The sequence below is a fragment of the Cnephaeus nilssonii genome (assembly GCF_951640355.1).
Source record: "Cnephaeus nilssonii genome assembly, chromosome: 12".
In the NCBI taxonomy this organism is placed as follows: domain Eukaryota; kingdom Metazoa; phylum Chordata; class Mammalia; order Chiroptera; family Vespertilionidae; genus Cnephaeus; species Cnephaeus nilssonii.
The window spans coordinates 54,062,723-54,086,507 of record NC_137083.1 but is presented as its reverse complement, the minus strand read 5'-3'; the positions used below and the strand labels follow the sequence as shown (position 1 = coordinate 54,086,507).

The window sequence follows — 23,785 nt, the reverse complement described above, 5'->3', positions numbered from 1 at the left end:
TCTGTTTTTTTTTTATTTGAAATGGTAACTTTAATTGATTTTTCAAGAGCTCTTGTAGATATTTTTTCCCAGTGGGTCATTTAACTTTTAACTTTGCCTGTCTTATTTTTTCTTATATTAAACTATTTAAATCTTGTTTAATTAAGTTTATCCTCTCCATAATGAATTCTAACATGGGTATCAAGCTTATACAGTGCTTTGACCCCTGCAGTTATATAATATCCACCCATATCTCCCACAAGTCGTTTTGTGGCTTTGTTTCTATTATTAAAGTATTGATTTCATCAGTCAAGATTTAGTGTAAGACTTGAGGAAGAGCTATAAAAAGGGCCAATAACCAGTCTGAACTGGTATGTCTGTCCGTACCAGTTGTCTATGGCCAGCATCTATTCTGATGATGTGTTCATGCTGAACTGGTTGTTAAATATTTTTATCACCCCTGGATATTTTTTTTCAAATGTTTCACCAAAACCATTTATCAAATAATATTTCCTTTCCCCATTTCACTCATTCATAATATAAAAATTTATTGAGGTGTTGGGGATATAGCAGTAAACAAAACTAAAATCCCCCTTCTTTTGTGGAACATACAGTCTAGTGTGACAGACTATAAACATAACAAATAAATAGATTATATAGTATATATGACTATGATGAGTTGCTATGGGGAAAATTGAGCAGAAACAGAATAAGGAGGATTGGGAGTGCCAATGGCAAGCGGGGAGGTTACACTAACCATTTGCTGCCTCAAATAGGAGTATGATATCAGATAGACGGTTGGGTCAGGATCAGGATCAGGTGGTTCCATGGCAAATTTATTCTCCATTTGAGATTGAAAGTGCTAGGTTGCCTGGCCAGCGTAGCTCAGTGGTTGAGCATCGACCTATGAACCAGGAGGTCACAGTTCGATTCCCGCTCAGGGCACATTCCCCAGGTGGTGGGCTCGATCCCCAGTGGGGGCGTGCAGGAGGCTGCCGGTCAATGATTCTCTCTCATCGATGTTATCTCTCTCTCTCCCTTCCTCTCTAAAACCAATAAATAGACATATATTTTTGAAAGGGCTAGGTTGTCTTAGATGAGTAACGATGGAGACCATGCCACATTAGTTATATGTAGAGGTGTCAGAGTTGGGCAAGAAAATAAAAAGTGATCTGGAGAATACTGTAGTCTGCAGGGCATGTGTTCATTTTGAACTCAGAGTTAACACGGAGAGAGATTATTGGTCACTCTGAAGTTCTGCGATCTCCATTATGCTGAGGTTTTGTCCACTAAACAGAATCTATAATTTCAGAATCTAGAAAGCTGTCTTGTAATACATTCCGATCTCTAAATTATAAATAACTGAAGTTTCTGCTAAAGATGCCTTTTAGTTTCATGAGTAGACATGGTATCTGTTCCCATTCCATTTCAGATACAATACCAGGGAGACAGTGCATGGCTTCCTGTTTTTTCCTGCTCAAGCAATTTGATGATGTCTTGATTTACCTCAACTCATTTAAGGTCAGTATAGAATTTTCTAGATGATTTGTATACAAAATACTATATATAATATGTCAGAGAGAAGATATTCTTAGAGATGGCCTTTTTATTATGGTGGCATCAGCTAATTCCCTATGCTTATTTTTGTGTTTATCTTATATAACTGATGTTTTTCTATTTTATATGATAATGCTCAATGTGACCTATTCTTGGGATGTTTTTCAGAGTTACTTCTATAATGATGACATCTTTAACTTTAATTATGCCCAAGCCAAAGCTGCAACAGGCAATACCAGTGAGGGTGAAGAGGTGGGTACCTGCTTTGGAAGGCATTCAAGTGACTGTCTAAAACATTGTTCTCTTTTTCTCACTGAAATAAAATGTTCAAGGGTAAAGGACTATTAAAAGTTTCTTTGTTCTTAGGTCACATTAGAAAGTACAATGTGAATAGATATATAGATTTTATGACCACATTAATGTTTTCCTTTTTTGATACATTTTATAAAAGCATAATATACATGGAGAAAAGTATACAAATCAAAGTATACACTGAGTGACCAGATTATTATGATCTCTGAACGCATAATAATCTGGCCACTCAGTGTACTTATGTATAAGGGGAAGCTTGCAAATCTTGATATGTCAAGGGACCGGGAGATAGTGGCCCCCAGCCTCTGGCTAGTAAGTCCTCTGCTTCTTTCTAACTACCCACAATGCACTTCTTATACATGGAAAAACTTTATTTTAAAATCCCAACTCTGTGGTCAGTCTACACTGAGTGGCCAGATTATTATACGTTCAGAGATCATAATAATCTGGCCACTCAGTATATAGCTTGATGGATTTCTTAAGGGGAATAGAACCCATTAGAACCTAAATCATGAAACAGAATATTATCATAATCCTAGAAACCCCCTCATCCCCTCTTTGACTCAATCTCTTTACTATAAGGCTAACAATGATCTTGCTTCTAACTTAATAGAAGTGATTTGTTTAAATTATTCAAAATAATTCAGTTGAATTATTCAATTGAATTTCGTTATTCAACAAATTATTCTACTAATTTCCATTATGATTCCTTTTTTGACTGAGATGCTTTAAAATGTTTCATGATTTTCAAACATGCATTATCCTTCTCAGGTTTTAAATTTTGATTTCTAATTTAATTGTATTGTGGTCACAGAATGTGGTCTGTGTAACACCAATCCTTTAAAATTGCCCAGTAGCATGGTCATGCATTCTTGAAAATAATATGTATTGTACAATTGTTAATTATTTTGTTCAAGTCTTTTATATCCTTACCAACCTTTTGTCAGCTTGTGATATCAATAACAGAGAAGTATGTTAAAATTGCCACAATTTTGTCCTTCACTGTCTTAGCAGCCTGTATAGAATTTGGTCATCTATAAGGCTATGTTAAACATTAATGTAAGATAAACGGATATGAATGTTTTTACTACAAAACCATCTTCATGTTTATTCCCTTTCTTTCTTCTTGCAGGTTTTCCTTTTAATACAAAGTGAGAAGTTAAAAAATGATTACATTTACCTCAGTTGGTTAGCTCGATGCTGTGAGTCTTTTTTTTTTTACTGTAATTTTTTATTTTTCAATTACAGTTGACATACAATATTATATTAGTTTCAGGTGTATACCACAGTGATTAGACATTGTATATCTTACTAAGTTATCACCCTGATAAATCTAGTACCTATCTGATACCACATGTAGTTATTACAATATTATTGACTGTATTCCCTATGCTGTACTTTATATCCCCATGATCATGCTGTGAGTCTTTTTTTTAAATATATATTTTTATTGATTTCAGAGAGGAAGGGAGAGAGAAAGAGTAAAAACATCAATGATGAGAAGGAATCATTGATAGGCTGCCTCCTGCATGCCTCACACTGGGGATCAAGCCCGCAAACTGGGCATGTGCCCTGACCAGTAATCGGATCTGTGACCTCCTGGTTCACAGGTCGACACTCAACCACTCAGTCATGCCAACTGGGCTGTGAGTCTTCTTTCAAATGTTATAGAAGAATTATCTTTTTGTTCCCTGCTATATAATCTTCTGGATGGAAATTATACTGAGCATTTTCTAATTTCGTTTTGTGCTATAAAATAAGTGAACACCAAAATCGTGTTATTAATGCTGGTCAGTTAGGGTGGCCATGCACATATATAATTTTACCGTGTGATTAGGTCTGCCATGTAGCATTGACCTAGCATGTCCAGCCCTGAAAGATGGCAGGTTCTTCCTGTTAAAGTTTCCAGAGTCTCAGTTTACAGTGTTGTTTTATGTGAAATAATACTGTTATGCTAATTTTATCTTTTCACTATAAATGGGGCAAAATGTCAAAAACATGATTTTTAAAATATTATTTAGCTTACAGTGTCTGTCTATCTCTCTCTCTCTCTCTCTCTCTCTCTCTCTCTCTCTCTCTTCACTATCTTTTCTTGCTCCTTCTGTTCACCTAGAGTTAAAATGTTCCCTGAGTTTTAAATTTGCAGGAAAATTTTAGCAGTCAGATATTCTAAGTGAAGCTAAAAATATATGAGTAGAATTGAATGAATGATAGATGCCCTCTTTTAAGCAGATGACCTAAGTGGGAACTACTAGAAATCAACCCAACCTAAAAAGACATAATTATCTGAATACTAACTTCAATAAAAATTTTAAGTACGGTAGAATTCAGATAGGAAACCAACTTAATGTCAACATTGCGAGCTTTCCATGTAAGAGCTATTAAGCATTACTTTTTATATTTGAAACATAGAACTAAATCCATAAAATAGCAAGATGTAGAAATGTATTTCTTGAGTATTTAAAAAGCATAAATCTTTGTTTCTTTTTTGTAGATATAATGAATAAGAAACCAAGACTAGCCTGGGAACTTTATCTCAAGATGGAAACCTCTGGCGAGTCCTTTAGCCTCTTACAGCTCATTGCTAATGACTGTTACAAGGTGAGTCTGAATGAGGATACAGGGAAATTGAAGATCAGCATCACACTGCTGCATTAGCTAAGTGTTGAGGAAAAGTGTCCTACAGACTAAATGACTATTGGTGAGAAGATTTGCATAGTGATATCAGAAATGTCATCTCTATTATGAATGAACTGAGTTCAGAGATAGAGAGCATGACGGGATTTTTATGTGTATATGAAATAATGATTTAGAGAGGAGGTTTTATATTTCCAAAGGCTGTGAATCTTTAGATAGCATCCAGATACAGATATTCATCCGGGATTTGGAAATTTGGTTTTGAAGCTTAAGAAAGATGTCCTTTAACATCTAGAGACATAGATTTGGAGAAATCAACATTTCAGTAGTAATTGAAACCCTGAAAAACAGTGCAACTTCCCAGATAAGAAAGTAAAGTGAGAAAAGTAAATGGTTGCAAACCTTAGGGAATACTAATATGCAAATAGTAGACAGGAAAGACAAAGGAACCAGAAAAGGAAAAAGAAGACGCAGTCATTTAGTAAAGGTCTGAGTGTGTGTGTGTGTGTGTGTGTGTGTGTGTGTGTATGTGTGTGTAGGACATTTGAAAGGCAGGGGGATCTTTTTAAAAATTAAGAGCGTTTTTAAAAATTAGCCTCAAATTCCAGAAATTCCTATTTTTTTATATTTCTACTTATCCAAAAGACAGGAAAATGTCAGGTAAAGGTAAAGAGAGTCTAGTGTTAGTCAGAATGAATCATTACAGCCTGGCTGGTGTGGCTCATTGGTTGAGCGTCAACCTATGAACCAGGAGGTTGCAGTTCCATTCCCAGTCAGGGTACATTCCTGGGTTGTGGGCTTGATACCCAGTAGGGGGCATTCAGGAGGCAGATGATCAATGATTCTCTCTCATCATTGATGTTTCTATCCCTTCCTCCCTCTCTCTGAAATCAAATTTTTTAAAAAAGAATCATTACAAAAATTAAGTGAGTTACCATCAATAAAAAAGGTTTTAAAACAGAAAACTTGAAATTGTTTCACATGACTTGGTGGATGGTATTGATGTTAAGTGAGTTAGGGGAGGCAGAGGGAAAAAAACATCAAAAGACGAGAATTTAGTTCAGTTTTAGATATAATAAATCTGAAGTGTGTTTGGGGCTCCTGGGCAGAGATATTACATGTGGAAAATTACTCGGGTGAGCCTGAAGTTCAGGTGTTCATGTGAGAGATCAGGATTAAAGACCAGTTTTAGAAGTTAACAGCAGACATGGTGGTGGTGATAGGAGCGGCAGCAGCAGAGTATGGGAGAGAGAGGTTAACTGCGGAGTGGTATGAGAAACCATGTGTTTATGGAACAGAAATAGAAAGAAGAGTCAGTGAAAGAGACAGAGGATGAAGATGAACAGAAAGGGGAAAAAGAAAAAAAAACAGAAGAGAGAAAAAGTGCTTTCCATTACTTTTTTCCCGTTCCTATGTTGTCAAAAACCAAAGAAAGGAGAAACAAGCCAAGGAAGGAGAATGTCAAATCTGCACGTAGATGGAGGTGCATGAGGCCTGAGAAACAGCAGTAGGGAGAGAAGAGAAGAGAATTAGAAAGCAGATGCAGTAAGCTTTTTGTGGACCACAGTCTTTAAAAAACTGATGCTGAGGGTAAGGAGAAATGTGAAGCTAACTTAAAAGGGGAAACAGGTTAGGGATTTTGTGAGGGGGAGGGATTTATTTTTGCTGGTGGAGAGGGAGTTCTTTTTCTTTTAGCATAGGGAGTAAGAGTATGTCTTTAGGTAGAGGAAGAGGAGCCATTGAACAGGAAGATTAAAGATTCAATAGAGTGGGGGCATTTTTAATGGAGTAAGGCCCTACTGAAGATGAGAAGGGGATGGGGTTAAGATGAAAGGAAGATAATGACTTTGAAAAAGTTGCCCAGTGGATAGAGCCTTGGCCTGTGCACCGAAAGGTCGATGTTTCTCTCTCTCTCTCTCTCTCTCTCTCTCTCTCTCTCTCTCTCTCTCTCTCTCTCTCTCTCCCCCACCCCTCTCTCTCTCTCCCCCTCTTCCTCCCTTCTTTTCACTCTTTCTAAAAATCAGTGGAAAAAATCCTCCGCTTAGGATTAACAACAACAAAAAGAAAAACAATTCGGCATTACCTCATGTCTCAGTGGTCCACAACTACCCACTAGTTCGGTGATTCACTGGAATGACTCATATGACTCAACATAAAGTTATACTTATAGCTAAGGTTTATTACAATGCAGGAAGAGATGTGTATGTATGTAAAGGCGAAGACTAGAGAGGTCAAGCACACATTTTCTTGTCCTCCCTCTGTGTAGATTGCACAGCATGTCTTTCTCCAGCTGAAAACTGCAGAGATGTGTACAAGATGTCCTTGTTACTGAAAACAAAGGACCAACTGAAAAAAAGGCAGAGTTTCAGTCCTAACATCAATAATTGCATTAAATGTAAATGATCTAAATATAATAATTAAAAGACACATTTGACAGAGTAGATTAAAAAAATGGCCCAACTCTATAAGAAACTCATTTTAAATATTAGGATATAGGGCAGTGATGGGCAACCTTTTGAGCTTGGTGTGTCAAACTTCACCAAAAAACTGAGCATAACTCGGGTAGTGTGTCACTTTGAGGAAAAAACATTATTTTGCAAATGTTTCATCCTCAGGAGCAGCAAATGTTTCATCCTCGGCATGCGGCCGCCTCAGCAGTCACGTGTCATCAGAAATGGCTACGCGTGTCAGTGCTGACACGCATGTCATAGGTTCGCCATCACTGATATAGGGCCATGGTCGGCAAACTGCGGCTCGTGAGCCACATGCGGCTCTTTGGCCCCTTGAGTGTGGCTCTTCCACAAAATACTACGACCTGGGCAAGTCTATTTTAAAGAAGTGGTGTTAGAAGAGGTTTAAGTTTAAAAAATTTGGTTTTCAAAAGAAATTTCAATCGTTGTACTGTTGATATTTGGCTCTGTTGACTAATGAGTTTGCCGACCACTGATATAGGGGGATGAAAATTAAAGGATGGAAAAAATATACCACAGTATAGTAGGCAGTTTTTTATCCCAGGAAATGAAAACCAATATCGACATAAATACCTATTCACAAATGCTTGCTCTCTCAGGCCAGTTTGGACATGCTTGAGAGACCTGCCAGACTCTCTTCAGACACATCAATTATATAAGTAAAAAACCTTCCATACCCTCTTGGTGTGTGTGTAGCATCATCAATCATCATTCTTTTTTTTTTTTTTAATATATCTTTATTGATTTCAGAGAGGAAGGGAGAGGGAGGACAGATAGAAACATCAATGATGAAAGAGAATCATTGATTGGCTGCCTCTTGCATGTATCCTATGGGGAACGAGCCCACAACCTGGGCATGTGCCCTTGACTGGAATCGAACCCGGGACACTTCAGTCCACAGGTCGACACTCTATCTACTGAGCCAAACTGGCTAGGGCAGCATCATCGTTCTTGACATCTAAACCAAACTTTGGGTACAGGTCCTTTCTGCTTTTGTAGGGTTATATAACAGGAACAAAAACTATTGATGCATGCAGTAACTTGGAAAAACAAGGACATTATGCTGAATGAAAAAAGCCAATCTCAAAGAATCTCATACTGCTGTTTTATATATATATACTAGTGGCCCAGTGCACGAAATTCATGCACATTAAAAGGGAATTAATTAGAAGAAATATTTTAATATTTCTATTTGCCCTTTCTTTATAATAGAAGTGTCAGAGATGAAAGAAAATTAGTAAAATGTATATAAAATCTCCCTCCTGCCAGAGTCTGGGGCACACTGCGGGATCTAGATTCAAGTCCCCACCCACCACCCACACGCACTTCGAAAACGCAGGAGACCCAGACCCGGCCGGCCCCACCCCCATTGGGTGAGACCCAGACCTGACCGGCCCCACCCCTGTCAAGCCCCTCCGGGCGGGGGGCACAGCCTCAGGTCTCCAGGTCCGGCGCTGGGGTGGGGGGCGTGGCCTGGGGTCCCATCAAGCCCTGCCATGCAGGGGACATGCGGGGGGCGCAGTCTGAGGTCCCCCATCAAGCCCAGCCCCCCTCCCGCAGCATCACATCAGTGCTGAATGGGGACACACGCAGGCAGGCAGCTTCCTCAGCCCTGGGCAGGGACGCACGCAGGCAGCAGGACATTAGCACTGGGGGTGGCAGTCCCCGCCCCCGTCCCTGCCCACAGTCTGGTCATGACCGGGTCACCATAATCTTTATACATATAAAGATTACCTCTTTATATGTATAGATAACGTTCTTTAAATTTTATTAATTTATTTATTTAAATCCTCACCTAGGGATACCCACTCTGGCCGCCCCCCAGGATATTTTTTCATTGATTCCAGAGAGAGAGGATGGCAGAGGGAGAGAGAGAGAAACATCTATGTGAGTGAGAAACATGGGTTCTATATGCCTTCCCCTCCCCTCCGACAAGGGATCAAACCTGCAATCTGAGTATATAACCTGGCATAGAATCAAACCTGTGACCCCTTGGTGCCCTTGGACAATGCTCCAACAAACTGAGCCACACTGGCCAGGGTAATTTTTATTGATTTTTTAGAGAGGGGGGAGCAGCAGAAAGAAGGGGAGCAGAGGGAAAGGCAAACGGAGAAAAACACTGACTTGCTCCTCCAATCATTTATGCATTCATTGGTTGCTTCCTGTATGTGCCCTGACCAGGGATCGAACCCATAACCTTGGCATATCAGGATGACGCTCTAACCAACTGAACTATCTAGCCAGAGCTTAACATTCTTGAAAATTATAGAAATATAGAAGAAATTAGTAATTGCCAGGAGTTAGGATGGTGAGCAGGGAGGGGAATGCATGTGACTATAAAGGGTTAGCACAAGGGAGATCTTTGTGGTGATGGAACAGTTGTGTATCTTGATAGTGGTGGTGGGTATATGAATCTATGCATTTGTTAAAATGACAGAACTATACATATATTGTAGCAATGTGCATTTTCTGGTTTTGATATTGTGATATTGTACTATTGTTATATAAGCTGTTAGGTGGGGCAGGATGGGGGGAATTGGGTGAAAGATACATGAGATCTCTCTGTACTATCTTTGCAACTTCCTGTAAATCTATAATTCAAAATTAAAAGTTTATTATTATTATTATTTATTTCAGAGAGGAAAGAAGAGGGATAGAGATAGAAACATCAATGATGAGAGAGAATCATCAATCGGCTGCCTCCTGCATGCCCCTCACTGCGGATTAAGCCCACAACCCAGGCATTTGCCCTGACCGGAATTGAACCCAGACCCTTCAGTCCACAGGCTGATTATCTATCCAGTGAGCCAAACCAGCTAGGGCCAAAATGAAAAGTTTTAAAAAAATAAACCAACTAGCCCTAGCTGTTTGGCTCAGTAGATAGAGCGTCAGCCTGCGGACTGGAGGGTCCCAGGTTTGATTTCAATCAAGGGCACATGTCCTAGTTAGGAGCTCGATCCCCAGTTAGGGGCATGCAGGAAACAGCAGATCAATGATTCTCACTCATCATTGATGATTCTCTCTCCCTCTCCCTTTCTCTCTGAAATCAATAAAAATATATATTTAAAAAAGAACACACAAAACAACACAACTTTATTTAAAAAATAAAATAAACCAACTAGCCTTAGCCAGTTTGGCTCAATGGATAGAGCATTGGCCTGCGGACTGAAGGGTCCCAGGTTCTATTCCAGTCAAGGGCACATGCCTGGGTTGTGGGCTCGATCCCCAGTAGGGGGTGTGCAGGAGGCAGCTGATCAATGATTCTCTCTTATCATTATGTTTCTATCTCTCTACCTCTCCCTTCCTCTTTGAAAGCAATAAAAGTATATGTTTTTTAAAAAGGGTGGAGGTGGGCTGGAGGGGGTCAATGGGGGGGAAAGGGGGACATATGAAATACTTTCAACAATAAAGAATTATTTTTAAAAAACAATTAGAGTTATATCCAGCAATATAGGTGAATCTTATAAATATACACAAGACACAAGAGTATTTATAGTATTATTTTATATAGATAAAATTCTGAGTGCAAAACTCAATTATATTATCTAAAGATATACACATAGGTGCTTATAAAGAAAGTCAAAAGACTGATGACCATAAAAGTTGGAATAGTAGTTAATTCGGAAGGAAGGAGAGGAGAAGGTTGTGGTTTGGAAGGGACACAAAGAGCTTCTGTTTTGCTGTCAATGTTTCCTTTCTTGACCTGCGTAGTGGTTACACTTGTATTCACCTTATAATCAGACATTAAACTGTACATTTATGTAGCATGCACCATTCTCTATGTGTGTTATTTCACCCTGAAAAGTGCTTAAGAGGACATAGGAAGAAAGGTTAACTTTGAAAAGGAATAGGAACACTTCTCGCCCTAACCAGTTTTGCTCAGTGGATAGAGCATCAGCCCATGGACTGAAGGCCTGCGGGTTTGATTCTGATCAAGGTCAAGTGCCTCGGTTTGCAGGCTCAATCCCTGGCTCCCATCAGGGTGTGTGCAGGAGGCAACCAATCAATGTTTCTTTCACATCAATGTTTCTCTGTCTCTGTCTCTCCCCACCTCCACTCTCTTAAAATAATAGAACACTTTTCCCTGTGAGATAGACAGAAAAGAGGGAAGGATGAATGAAGGTATAATTTAAACTGAAGGGAGGTAAGTTGTGTTTTCCCTGAAGTAGAGAAAAAGCTATGCTAAGAATGCAATAGAGCTCTTCAAGAAATTGGTAAATGTTTATGACAACAGTTTATAGGAATGGAGAAGTAACTAAACCACACTGGCTAGAGGATTACTCAACAATTTGAAGCCTTCAGTGAAATTTTTATATAACACCGTACGTTTTTGATTGCCAGTCAAGTAAACTCATGTAAGCAAAATTTAATGTTATTCAACGTTTCCTACAAGGCCAAGGAAATATATATGTGAAAATAAATTAAACGTTTTAAAGAGTTGGTGTTTTAGAGTAGTATTCAGTATACATCAAAGCATACTGAGAATTTAGACGAGGTCAGGGAAAGACCATCCTCTTGGGTTGAACATGATCAAACTAGCATAAAAGGAATGATAGTAATGCCTATAGAATGTACTGAGAAGACATGAAAAATACTCAGTTCAAATCACAGTTGTTGGAATTTATTCTCAAGATTAGAATATAATTAGAAGAAATGACAGATGTGTTGCTTATAGAATAACTTGACTATAGAAATATAGAAGAAATTAGTAATTGTTATATCCAGCAATATAGGTGAATCTTATAAATATACACAAGACACAAGAGTATTTATAGTATTAAACTGATTTTCTTCTTTCTTGGTTTAATAAAGAATTAAAATTTATCTAATTTGCTAACAGAAAATTTTGTCATTACCCATGCACTCATTTTATACAATTCTGCTTCACGGCATCTTTATGTTTAGTTTCATTCTGTGTAATCTTGTGACTACAAGTACTAGCACAATTCTTTCTTTTATTCAGATGGGCCAGTTTTACTATTCAGCCAAAGCTTTTGATGTCCTAGAGAGGCTGGATCCTAACCCTGAATATTGGGAAGGCAAGAGGGGGGCCTGTGTGGGCATTTTCCAGATGATCTTAGCCGGGCGAGAACCCAAGTAAGTGCACAGACAACAAACACTACCTCTACTCATTTGCTGGTTTGTGAGGAAAAAGAATTGTTTTCATGATGGCATCCTCTTCTGAAAACTCAAAATTACAAAATATTTTATAATGATGAATAAAAATAAAACTTTTTGATGTTATATATTTGTATCTGACCTTTTTCCTCCAGAAAATTTTTATTTTATAGAATCAGATCATTTTAAATTCTAATACTGGGGACATCGCGCATACTACAGCTCTCAAATATATAAGCAAGATAAATATTTGCCTCTAAATGAATTGCCATTGCATAAACAAAGTCTTCTTTAATCTCTTCTATCTTTTCTTTGCCTATTAGCTTTTTCTTGTCTTTTAGTTTAGGCCTCAAAGAATTAGGAATGGAGTAGATGTGGTTAATAATTTTGTCTTCATTTGCCTCTAATATTCCAGAAAATACTAAGACATTAGATTAAATAAAATTAAGTGGCTTGTAGCTCCATATGTAACAAAAATTGAAATGCTTAAAACGAAATTCAGTGTTCTAAAAATAACTTTATGGAATGTATTTGTTACTGATTTATGAATAGGAGGTGTGATTATTTTATAAGTAAACAATCTTTCAAAAATTACCTTCCACTTTGTATCTACTTCCAGTCCTAAATAAAAGTTTAAAAGAATTTGGTTAAATAAAAGAGGTTGTTTGAGGGTAAAAAATAAGTCGAAAATATGAGAGAACTCTTAGGGAAGAGGATCAATATGCAGTTTCCTGTAGATTTGATAAGGTAGTAGGAAAGTTTTAGTATGCATTACTTAAAACACTAATTCTAATTATAATTAAATTTAAATTACTTAAAACATTAGTAATGGGCATTTGCTAACTCTTGGTTCTTAATTTTCTTCTTTTCTGTATTTTTAATATGTTATTTTTCTTGAGGAAATCATCCATTCCTCTGGCTTTGTAAAATTTCACAAATATGGCAGTGATACTCAGTTTATGGTAATTGTCACCTTAAACAAAGAGAAATCTGGGACTCAGACAAGTTAAGTGACTTGTTAGTAAGGAGCTAGAAGTGGAACCCAAGTCTGCCCCCAGCTCATTGATATACCCCCTTTCTACTCTGTCATGCAGAATAAGCACAAAAATGGAAATACTCATGTCTTATTAAGACAAAAAGATTAATACATGTGTATAGATAGTATAAATAAACAAGGAAAACTTGCGTTGGTGAAAAGGATATCATAGAATTTTCATTTTACTATGCCACCATAAGATAGAACACTAGGAAGTTTGTAATTGGTTTATGAATACACAGGGAAAGAGTCTGTTACCAAAAATGCCCTACTAGAAGTATATGAAGAACAGGTAAGAGTTTATTTTACCTGTTAGTATTCATTCTCTATTAAAACACTTTGTCCTTTCAAATTCTTTCCTCAGAGAGACCCTTCGAGAAGTGCTCCATCTATTGAGAAGCACAGGTAACACCCAAGTAGAGTACATCATCCGGATCATGAAGAAATGGGCCAAAGAGAACAGGGTGCCTGTCTGACATCCCTCCGGAGGCCTAGGGAACCAGTCACTGCCTTGACAGGAAATTGGGAATTATTTTCCGTGAGTTTAATGTAAGATGCAGGACTCTATTTTATTGACGTTTTCCTTCCTTGTTCTTCAAGCCACAAGACCAGTGACTGCTTAGACTTGCCTCCAGGCTGAACTAAGTGCCATAGTCTGTGCTGTGGCCCCTGTGTGATCTGACCAGCAATAAGACTTTGAACTTATCCGGTGCCTTTCTTCCAAAAATACTCAGAATATTGTCATGTAATTTACTGACTTTAAGGAGAACAGCAAACTTTGTCCTTACATTAACATTCCATGGCGATTTCTCCAAGCTGCAATAACAAATGTCATTAATGCTCAAGAGTCACCATCATTCTATTATCTTATTTTTAGTCATCTCTGTACACTATCCCTTGTTACTAGGGAATTCCATAAAGAGTTTTGTAATGCGTCTCTGAATCTTGGGAGAACAGAAGTTATAAATAGCTATATGATTCTAAGAATGTCAGTAAGAACCTTTATCCAAGTTGCCCGTTCATTAATAGATAATAGGCTTAGGAGTTAATCTTTCAGTATCTGAATTCTTGATGATAATAACATGTCGCAGTGGAGTAACATTGCAGTTTTTTAAAAGGTGAGTACTATGAAAAAAATCTGTGTGGTACATTTAAGGAACTCTCATTTGTCATTTCTTCATTATATTTTAGGTAACAAAACAGATTAGATTTTCCCTTCATGTATCTTGCTGAATAAACATCAATTTTGAAAGTAGGGCTACAAAGGCTATGTGTATGCATTATGGCCATGTATTAATGTAATGATGTAGAACTTGGGTGTGTAGAGCCCTATGAAGGATTTCCTAATGGCTGGGCTCTATCCTAAGTAATATCTCAGCCCCATGTTTCTGAGCTTTAGAAACATAATCCTATTATACAACTGAGCATTCTTAGGCTCACAAGCTATTTTCAGAAAATAGACCTGCATGTTTTTATGTACCAGATTACCTTTGTTTCTACACCATATTTTTTTCTTTGAGTTTAAGGCACCCAGTGTTACAGGTGTAGAAAGTGCAGAGCCATCTGTATGGATGAAGAGGGTGTATAGACTAGAGATGGGAACATGGAAGGAGTCAAAGCAGCTAAGGAGAGATGATCCAAGCCCTCAGATACTTCTGAACAGTTGCAAAGGTTCTTTCAGCTCTACTCAGGAAGATGACCGGTTTTCTTGTCTTTTATCTTAGACCCAGATCTAAGCAGTTCAGAGCACAAATCAAAAGAAACTGGCCTGAATAACTGAATTTTAGAAAACAAAGTTACATCCTTTTTCATATGCTAAAACTTCTCTGTTTCCTCAATACGTTGTTCCTACTTTTTCAATAATTGGTTCTCAGCATCCAACGTACTAGGTGCATCAGATCTGGGCATAACCTGCTATAATTTTTAGAATCTTTCTTGTTATTCTTAAAAGATTAGGAAAGGTAATAGTGGAAAAAAGAAGAAACTCTTTGGTGGCTTTTGGAGATGAAATGTGCCTTTCAGTTAATTGCTGTTATTTTCAAATTCCCTGTATTTGAAAAGCTTTCCCACTGATGGTGATTTACTTTTAAATGAGCTTTTGTTGAATTTAATACTTCTCCCTGCGTTTTTCTGTCTTTTTTTTTTTTTTTTTTGCGGGGGGGGGGGGGGGGGGATCTGTATTCCAAAAATAGCAATTCCCAGAATTTTAAACTAATTCTTAAAAAGTTTTTAATCTATAGAATTGAACAAAAACCAAACCAAACCAAAAACCATAAAGACTAGTTTAGGAAAGATACCATCCAGTTCCGCCATTCAGGATAGCTACTCTAAAAGGTCTTGGTATGGTCTCAAGACTGCAGAGTGGTTTGCACAACTGCTTTTCTCCATGTGACCATACAGGAGAAAGGAAGGTCCAGGCCTAGGAATGCAGTGTAACGTGTACAGTTCATAGCATCTGAAAGGTTAGCATGGTTGTAGTGCACGGGCGGGCTAAATAGCCATCTCAGATGGTGGATAAAGAAGAATTGAATTTATTTAAGGAAAGGGGTTGGGGGTGGGGGTTGGCTATCCCAAGAGAAGGCCTACACAGCACCAAGCCAAGGGACAATGGGGCAATGATGGCAGCACTCAGGAGCAGGAGTTTCATCCTTATATGCAGTTACTGGCGGGAAGCTCTTGTCGTCAGTGGGTTTGGGGACTGAATTGGTGGGCTTGGAATGCGGATGGAATGCAGGTGTGCTATCAAGTGTCTCCAGGACAGTTTCAGTTCCTTTTATGGTCTGATTCCTGGTGTCAAGCAAGTTTTTTTTCCTCCCTGGTCTTTGTTCTCCTGTGGCAGGAAACTTACAAATGGCCTTTAAGGATCATATTGCCCTATAGTCCTAACAGCATCTAGGTAGTATTTATAGTCTGCAGAAAATATTACTTGTAAATGTAAAAATATTTTTCAATGATTTTTGTACTTCAAAATAATTATTCTGTAACATATTAAAATTAAAGTTTATTATTTGGTTCTTATTATGATATTCTAAGTGTGGTGAGTGCGAGCCCTGGGTATGTCATGTGCTTTCTCCCCTTTCTTTCCTGACCCCAGAGTGAAGGGGAAAAAAAAATGTTTGGGGCTCCACAAATTACACTTATAAGAGAGGAAAGTAATACTCCCTAAGAATCCCTGCCCATTAAGGCTCATGGTTCCTGCTAAATCATATTGGGTTTGGCTCTTTGCTGAGTTACAGCTCATCCCAGTGCATACGACACCACCTCACATAGAAAGCTCTCAAATACTTGTTGATTTAATAGTCATGCATATAGTAACTGGTAGAGCAGGGGACTTGTGACCTCATGTAATTTGGTTCCTATCTAATTATTGTTTGATCATGTGCTAAGCCAGTGGTCGGCAAACTTCTAGGAATATATTCCAAGAAACTAGGAACACCAGTCAGAAAGGATATATGCACCCCTATGTTCGTAGCAGCACAATTTACCATAGCTAAGATTTGGAAACAGCCTAAGTGCCCATCAGCAGATGAGTGGATTAAAAAACTTTGGTACATCTACACAATGGAATTCTATGCTGCTGTAAAAAGGAAGGAACTCCTACCATTTGCAACAGCATGGATGGAACTGGAGAGCATTATGCTAAGTGAAGTAAGTCAGTCAGAGAAAGATAAATATCACATGATCTCACTCATTTATGGAATATATTGAACAACATAAACTGATGAACAAAAACAGATCCAGAGACAGAGAAGCATCGATCAGATGCTCAAACCTCGGAGGGAAAGTAGGGGAGGGTGGGGGTAAAGGGGAGAGATCAACCAAAGGATTTGTATGCATGCATATAAGCATAACCAATGGACACAGACAACAGGGGGTGAGGGTGAGGGCAGGATTGGGGGGGGCGGGCAATGGGAGGATAAGCACACATTTGTAATACCTTAATCAATAAAGGGGGGGAGAGGATGTGGCTGTTGTCATCAGTAGGAACAAAGTCTTGAGAGGTAAGAGAAGGCACTGGAAATGATTGTATGCATGGAAATGGGGCACTGCCTGCCTTATTTGGGAGAAGCAGTCAGAATGGATCCTGAAATTCAACAGGTAGCAAGATGCTTAGGCTTCTGCCATGTGTACAACACATGCAACAGACATCCAAGTACACAGAAGCAAAGAGACTGCTTTCCTCTTCTTTGGCTTAGCACCTTGAAAAAGTTGCAAGCAGGTGGGCATTATATCACAACTAGAGGCCTAGTGCACGAAATTCGTGCATGGGTAGGGTCCCTAGCAGCTGCCGGCCGGGGGGCACCTCCCTTTCCCCGGCTGCCAGCCACCACCACTGGTCCCACCCCCTGGTCGAACTCACGGTCGAACTCCCAGTTGAGGGGACAATTTGCATATTAGGCTTTTATTATATAGGATAGTTTTATCTACTTTCTAATGGCAAAAATGAATTTGTTATTTACTAGTGTCTATATTTAGAACTGTCTCAATCTAACTTAGATGAATAGTCCTCTTTCTCTTTTTCATACTGCCGGAAACAAATCAGTTTCACTAAAAGAGAGATGTTGACAGGAAGCCAGGAAGGCTGGTCAACAACCTTAATTGCTCTAACCACTCACCCTTTAGTTGAGACATTGTTAGCTGAAGCAGCCTCCACCTTTGTTTGTCCCATGTAAGTTTCTGTTATTTTGCCTAAGATGTTTTTCCCCAAAACCTCAATAAAAGGGATGGCAGAGCCAGAGCAGTTGTCAGTTCTCCCACTAGAGGTGGACTACCGCCTGGCCCCCCATTTCGCCAAATTGAATTTCTTCAAGTCTCCATTCATTTGTGTGCGGCCCTTCTCCAGAACTCGAACCCTGAACCGGAACCCTGGACCACGCTGGACGTGGAAAGGGATTCCTACACATACTATAAAATACTATTCTAAGACTTATATACACTGAATGGCCAGATTATTATGATCTCTGAATGCATAATAATCTAGCCACTCAGTGTATATCCTATATAATAAAAGGCTAATATGCAAATTGTCCCCTTGACCAGGAGTTTGACCAGCAGGCAGGCTGGCCAACCGCCCATGTCTCCTCCCCCTGGCCAGGCTGGCTGGACCCCACCCATGCACGAATTCATGCACCGGGCCTCATATATACACACACACACACACACACACACACACACACACACACACTCAGTGGCCAGATTATTATGCGTTCAGAGATCATAATAATCTGGCCACTCAGTGTATTTTATGATATGTTCAGACTGTATTTGGCCTATTCAGGGATGCTCTCAAAGAAGCAGAGCTAGAAGCCTGGTGATGTGCCTGTAACCCACCTTAACTGTGGACTGCAAGAATATGTGAAGAATACAAGACAGTACACAATACAACGCTATATGAATACAATAAGCTGATGTGTACACACTGAGTTGGTAGCCTATAGACAAGTTTGCACTTTTTCTTTGGCAACAAAACCCTTCCTTTAAATAAAATCTAAATGCCAGATACAACTAGGAACTGTCCTGTTGGTTAGAGCAAAGAGGAGGAAAGGAAGCAGACACAGCAGGTCCACCACTCAGGATGCCCCCTTGGGGCCACACAGTTTACAAACCTCAGATACAGGAAATAAATACCTTGCTAGGTTATCCTCAGGTGAAAGAACAATGGGAAACTCAGGTTTGAGCATCCACAGCATAAACTGTGGATGCATTTTATCTAAATTGATTCATATTTTTTATATATTCATTCCTGTACTCATATATTAATTTGGTCAGTTACTTGTATCCCACTGTGTTCCAGAAGACATTTGAAATAATTTTCTAAAATATTGCCCTAACCGGTTTGGCTCAGTGGATAGAGCATCGGTCTGTGGACTCAAGGGTCCCGGGTTCGGTTCCAGTCAGGAGCATGTACCTTGGTTGCGGGGACATCCCCAGTGGGGGGTATGCAGAAGGCAGCTGATTGATGTTTCTCTCTCATCAATGTTTCTAGCTCTCTATCCCTCTCCCTTCCTCTCTGTAAAAATCAATAAAATATTTTAAAAAATAAGATATGGATAGAAGGCTTTTAAGAATAAAGGAAGTCATGAGTAAAGGTCATACACAAACATACACACCAGAATTACTAAAAAATGGGCTAGAAATTCACCTTCAAGTTTCTAACCAATCAAATCAAAGAGTGAAACACAACCAGATACAAAATTCACTGTCTGTGTATGTGAATGAAGGCCCTAATGGGAAGAAAAACCTGGATTCTCATTGATCTCGGATTATTCATGGGTTTCTGAATTAGGTTTTCTGTACTGAAGCTTAGATGCAACTATATGTGTAACAAAAATTTCAGGGAAATCTTACTGCCCTCTAAACATGTACAGGTCTTTCCTACTAATCAGTTAAATAAACATGTCCATCTATTTCTAATTTCCTCTATAAACATATAATTATATTCTTCTTTGCTAGTTTTTGACTGGAGTAGTTATTAATGTGGTAGAGTTGAGACAAGTCATTCAAGTTTTTTTTTTTTTAAATACATGTTTTTGCCCTAACTGGTTTGGTTCAGTGGATAGAGCATCAGCCTGTGGAATGAAAGGTCCCAAGTTCGATTCCGGTCAAGGGCATGTACCTTGGTTGTGGGCACATCCCCAGTAGGAGGGGTGCAGGAGGCAACCGATCGATGTTTCTCTATCATCAATGTTTCTAGCTCTCTATCCCTCTCCCTTCCTCTCTGTAAAAAAATCAATAAAATACATTTATAAAAAAAATAAATAGGATACATGTTTTTCCATTGATTTTAGAGAGAGGGGAGAGAAAGAAACATCAATTGGCTGCCTCCTGCACACCCCCTACTGGGTATTGAGGCCACAACCCTGGCATATGCCCTGACCAGAAATCAAAGCAGTGACCTTTCAGTGCATGGGACAATGCTCAACCAAGTAAGCCACACTGGCCAGAACAAGTCATTCAAATTTTAAAAATTACAAGCGTATGCTAGGATGAAAATATAGGGAATATAGTGACCTAAAGAATAATGGCAAAGTACTATAAAAGCAATGAAATGCTGGGCTAGTATCGCTTATACATATACTGAGGAAAATCAGCAGTGTGAAGTAGATTAAATAGAAAAGGCTAAATGGGGGCAGTGAATTGTAAGCTGAAACTTGAAGTACAAAATTTAACTAGGTAGAGAAGAAGCAGATGTCGGATGACCAGAACAGCATAAATGAAACTATAAATAATATTTACAGATGTTTAACTTTAATTGTTCCTATATTTTATTTTCATACAGAGGTTAATTTGTTCTTTGAAAACCAGTATGGACCTATTTGCAAACTTGTAGTTTCAAACTATGACACAGAAATTGCACTCTTCAGTATGTCCAAGAGAGAGTCCTGTTCATGTACACCAGGAGAGATGTACATGAATGATCCTCAGAGCACTCTCCCCCCGAAAAACCTGGATATGACCCAAATGCCCACTGACAGGGGAGTGGATAAATAAACTGTGGTATAGTCAGAATGGAATATTATACAAAATAAAATACATTTATAAAAAAATAAATAGCCCTAGCTGGTTTGGCTCAATGGATAGAGAGTCAGCCTGTGGACTGAAGGGTCCCAGGTTTGATTCTGGTCAAGGGCACATGCCTGGGTTGCGGGCTTGATCCCCAGTAGGGAGCGGGCAGGAGGCAGCCAATCAATGATTCTGTAAAAAAATCAATAAAATACCTTTATAAAAAAATAAAATTATTTAATTATTTAAAGAAAGGGTTTTATTGAAATTTACAACAACGTGAATGAAACTTAGCAATATATTGCTTACAGCAATATATTATAAGTTAAAGACAAATCAAACATAAATATGCAATCAAATGGAAGCAGGAGAATTATGAACAAAGAGATTAGGATGATGGTTATCAGGAATGGACTGGGGTATAGAGTAGATAACACAGATTCAACCAAAAATTGATCCAACAGTATTGGGAGGATGTGGGCTGGAAAGTGTCCATGTTCCTGGCGCGGGGGAGGTGAGAAATAGCTAGATCTTCATATTTCATTGCCCTATGGTGAAAAAAAAGTCTTCAATTTAGTTCTGAGAAGCAGAGGAGACCAAGCAAACCAAAGAATCACAGGGTCAAGCCATATTTGCAGGAAGCACTTTGCCCTGTAGCACAGAAGACATCACTGTGAACAGCTTCACAGGTGTGAATCAAAGGAGATGGCGAAGAGTAAACGCAAAACATCGAGTCATAAAGTAAATGCCTGCAGGTGGGCACATGGCCCTGGGGTCCCCTGGCATGCATATTCACCAAAATGACTGGTCCAGGAAAACTCTTCTTCCTCAAAGATTAGTAACCAGAACAGCTAAGGGTCTATAGAAAATTAATGCAAGAGAAAAGGAAGGAAGGAAGGAAGGAAGGAAGGAAGGAAGGAAGGAAGGAAGGAAGGAAGGAAGGAAGGAAGGAAGGAAGGAAGGAAGGAAGGAAAGAAGGAAGGCCAATGGTGGATGAAAATATCACTAGAAAATTGGTGATATGTATATGAAAGCTGTAACCAAATAAAAAATAGTAAAACTGACAGGAAGGTAGGAAAAAAGGTAGTTCATTGATATTTTATCTTTAAGGTATCTTTAAAGGTGATAAATAAGTATATGTACATTTTATAATATCAAGTCAATGTGTAGAAAAAGAGAAAATACATTTTATCATTTATTGACCATAGGATGGAATTATAGACATTGTCCAAAGAAAATGAGGATTAAGCGCATTATAAAATCATCCCATTAGAACAAAATATAAGCCTTCCAAATTAACAGAAGTAACAAACATAAAACAAAGCAAATATCATTTTGTGGGTTTTAAAAAAAAGGTTGAGAGGAGAAAATGTGACATAAGATAATGTGGCAGATCTATGCTCAGACATACCTCTCATGTCAAAAATGTAAATGAGCTTAACTCACCTATTAAATGGAAAAGATTGGCAGGTTGGATCACAAAGCAAAACCTAACTCTGTGCTGTTTACATATGAATGTTGACAATAAAAGATGGGCAATAGTACAATCAGGAAAATGCAAATAAAAAGAGAGCAGGTGTCACAATCAAACAAGGTTGAATCCAGGTCAAAATCATTAAGCAAGTCAAAGAAACACACTTTGAATGATAAAGGGTCCATTTCTCAATGGAGATATAACAGTTATGAACATGCATCAAAGGAAATAGCATCAATATTAAAAAACAAAAAAGATAAGAGTTACGGTGACAGTAGGAGTAGATTACAGTTCATGACAGTTGAAATGGAAAAAAAAATGTAAGTAAAGCATATAGGTAACTTAAATATCCCAACTACTAAGGAATATATTGTTAATATAGCTTATACCTTGAAAACAGAGAACAGACTTCCTTTTCAAGGATCCATAGAACATTCATTCAATAAAGATAGCTATGCCCTGGCCAGTGTGGCTTGGTTAGTTAGAGAATCATCCCATACACTGAAAGGTCGCAGATTCGATTACAGGTCAGGGCACATACCCAGGTTGTGGGTTGTATCTCAGTCAGGAAGGCAACCAATTGATGTTTCTCTCTCTCTCCCCTCCCCCCTCATGCCTGCCTCTCTCTTGAGAATCAAAACATGCACAGTGAGGTAGGTAAACCTCTTCTGTTCCTAAAACTGGCCACAGTGTCTCTTCCCAAATTGCTTGTCAGTTTTGTGCATATACATGATATTTTATGTATATATAAACAATATATTATTTCTCCCTTTTAACATAGTTCTTTCTCTTTTTACATAAATTGTAGTATACTAAATATTGTTCTGCATATTGCTTTTCTCACTTAAGGATAGAGGTTAGTGATAAAAATTTTAAGATTGCATAGAGCCCTAGTTGGTTTTGCTCAGTGGACAGAGCGTTGGCCTGTGGACCAAAGGGTCCCAGGTTCTATTCCAGATAAGGGCACGTACCTCGGTTGCAGGCTCCTCCCTGGCTTGAGACCTGGTCAAGGCGTGTGCAGGAGGCAACCAATCGATGTGTTTCCCTCACATGGATATTTCTATCTTTCCCTGTCTCTTCCACTCTCTCTTAAAAATCAACGGAAAAATATTCTTGAGTGAGGATTAAAAAAAAAGTTTCCATAGAATTCCATTGAATGGATTGATTCATGAGAAATATACACCAAAATTATTTAAGTGAAATATATCAATTTGGCAAAGATAAAATAGTTTTGCCCTGGCCAGTGTGGCTTAGTTGGTTGAGCATCATCCCATGACCCAAGAAGTCACCAGTTCACACGGCTGGCGTGGCTCAATGGTTGAGCATAGACCTATGATCTTGGAGGTCACGGGCTCGATTTCTGGTCAGGGCATATGCCCGGGTTACAGGCTCGGTCCTCAGTGTGGGGCATGCAGGAGGCAGCCGATCAATTATTCTCTCTCATCATTGATATTTCTATCTCTTTCTCCCTCTCCCTTCCTGTCTGAAATAAACTCAATAAAAAAAAAAAAAGTCACCAGTTCGATTCCCTGTCAGGGCACATGCCCAGGTTGTAGGCTCAATGCCCAGTATGGGGCATGCAGGAGACATCCAATCAATGTTTCTCTCTTATCTATTTCTCTCTCTCTCTTTCTCTTTCTCTCTCTCTAAAAAAATAAAAAATATATATTTTAAAAAACATGTTGCCAATGTATCTAT

The 23,785-nt window shown here is 38.6% G+C and overlaps 1 protein-coding gene across 2 annotated transcripts in view; it reads left to right on the top strand.

Moving 5' to 3' along the window:
• IFT56 (intraflagellar transport 56) overlaps window positions 1-16,110 on the top strand; it is a 53,283-nt gene extending 37,173 nt beyond the window's left edge. For both annotated transcript variants that reach the window (XM_079786204.1, XM_079786205.1), the window contains 6 exons: window positions 1,412-1,500; window positions 1,705-1,788; window positions 2,981-3,050; window positions 4,343-4,449; window positions 11,920-12,053; window positions 13,475-16,110. In XM_079786204.1, the coding sequence (XP_079642330.1) occupies window positions 1,412-1,500; window positions 1,705-1,788; window positions 2,981-3,050; window positions 4,343-4,449; window positions 11,920-12,053; window positions 13,475-13,586 (596 nt within the window). In that variant the 3' untranslated portion in view covers window positions 13,587-16,110. The remainder of the gene's footprint in view (window positions 1-1,411; window positions 1,501-1,704; window positions 1,789-2,980; window positions 3,051-4,342; window positions 4,450-11,919; window positions 12,054-13,474) is intronic.
• The last annotated feature ends 7,675 nt before the right edge of the window (window positions 16,111-23,785 follow it).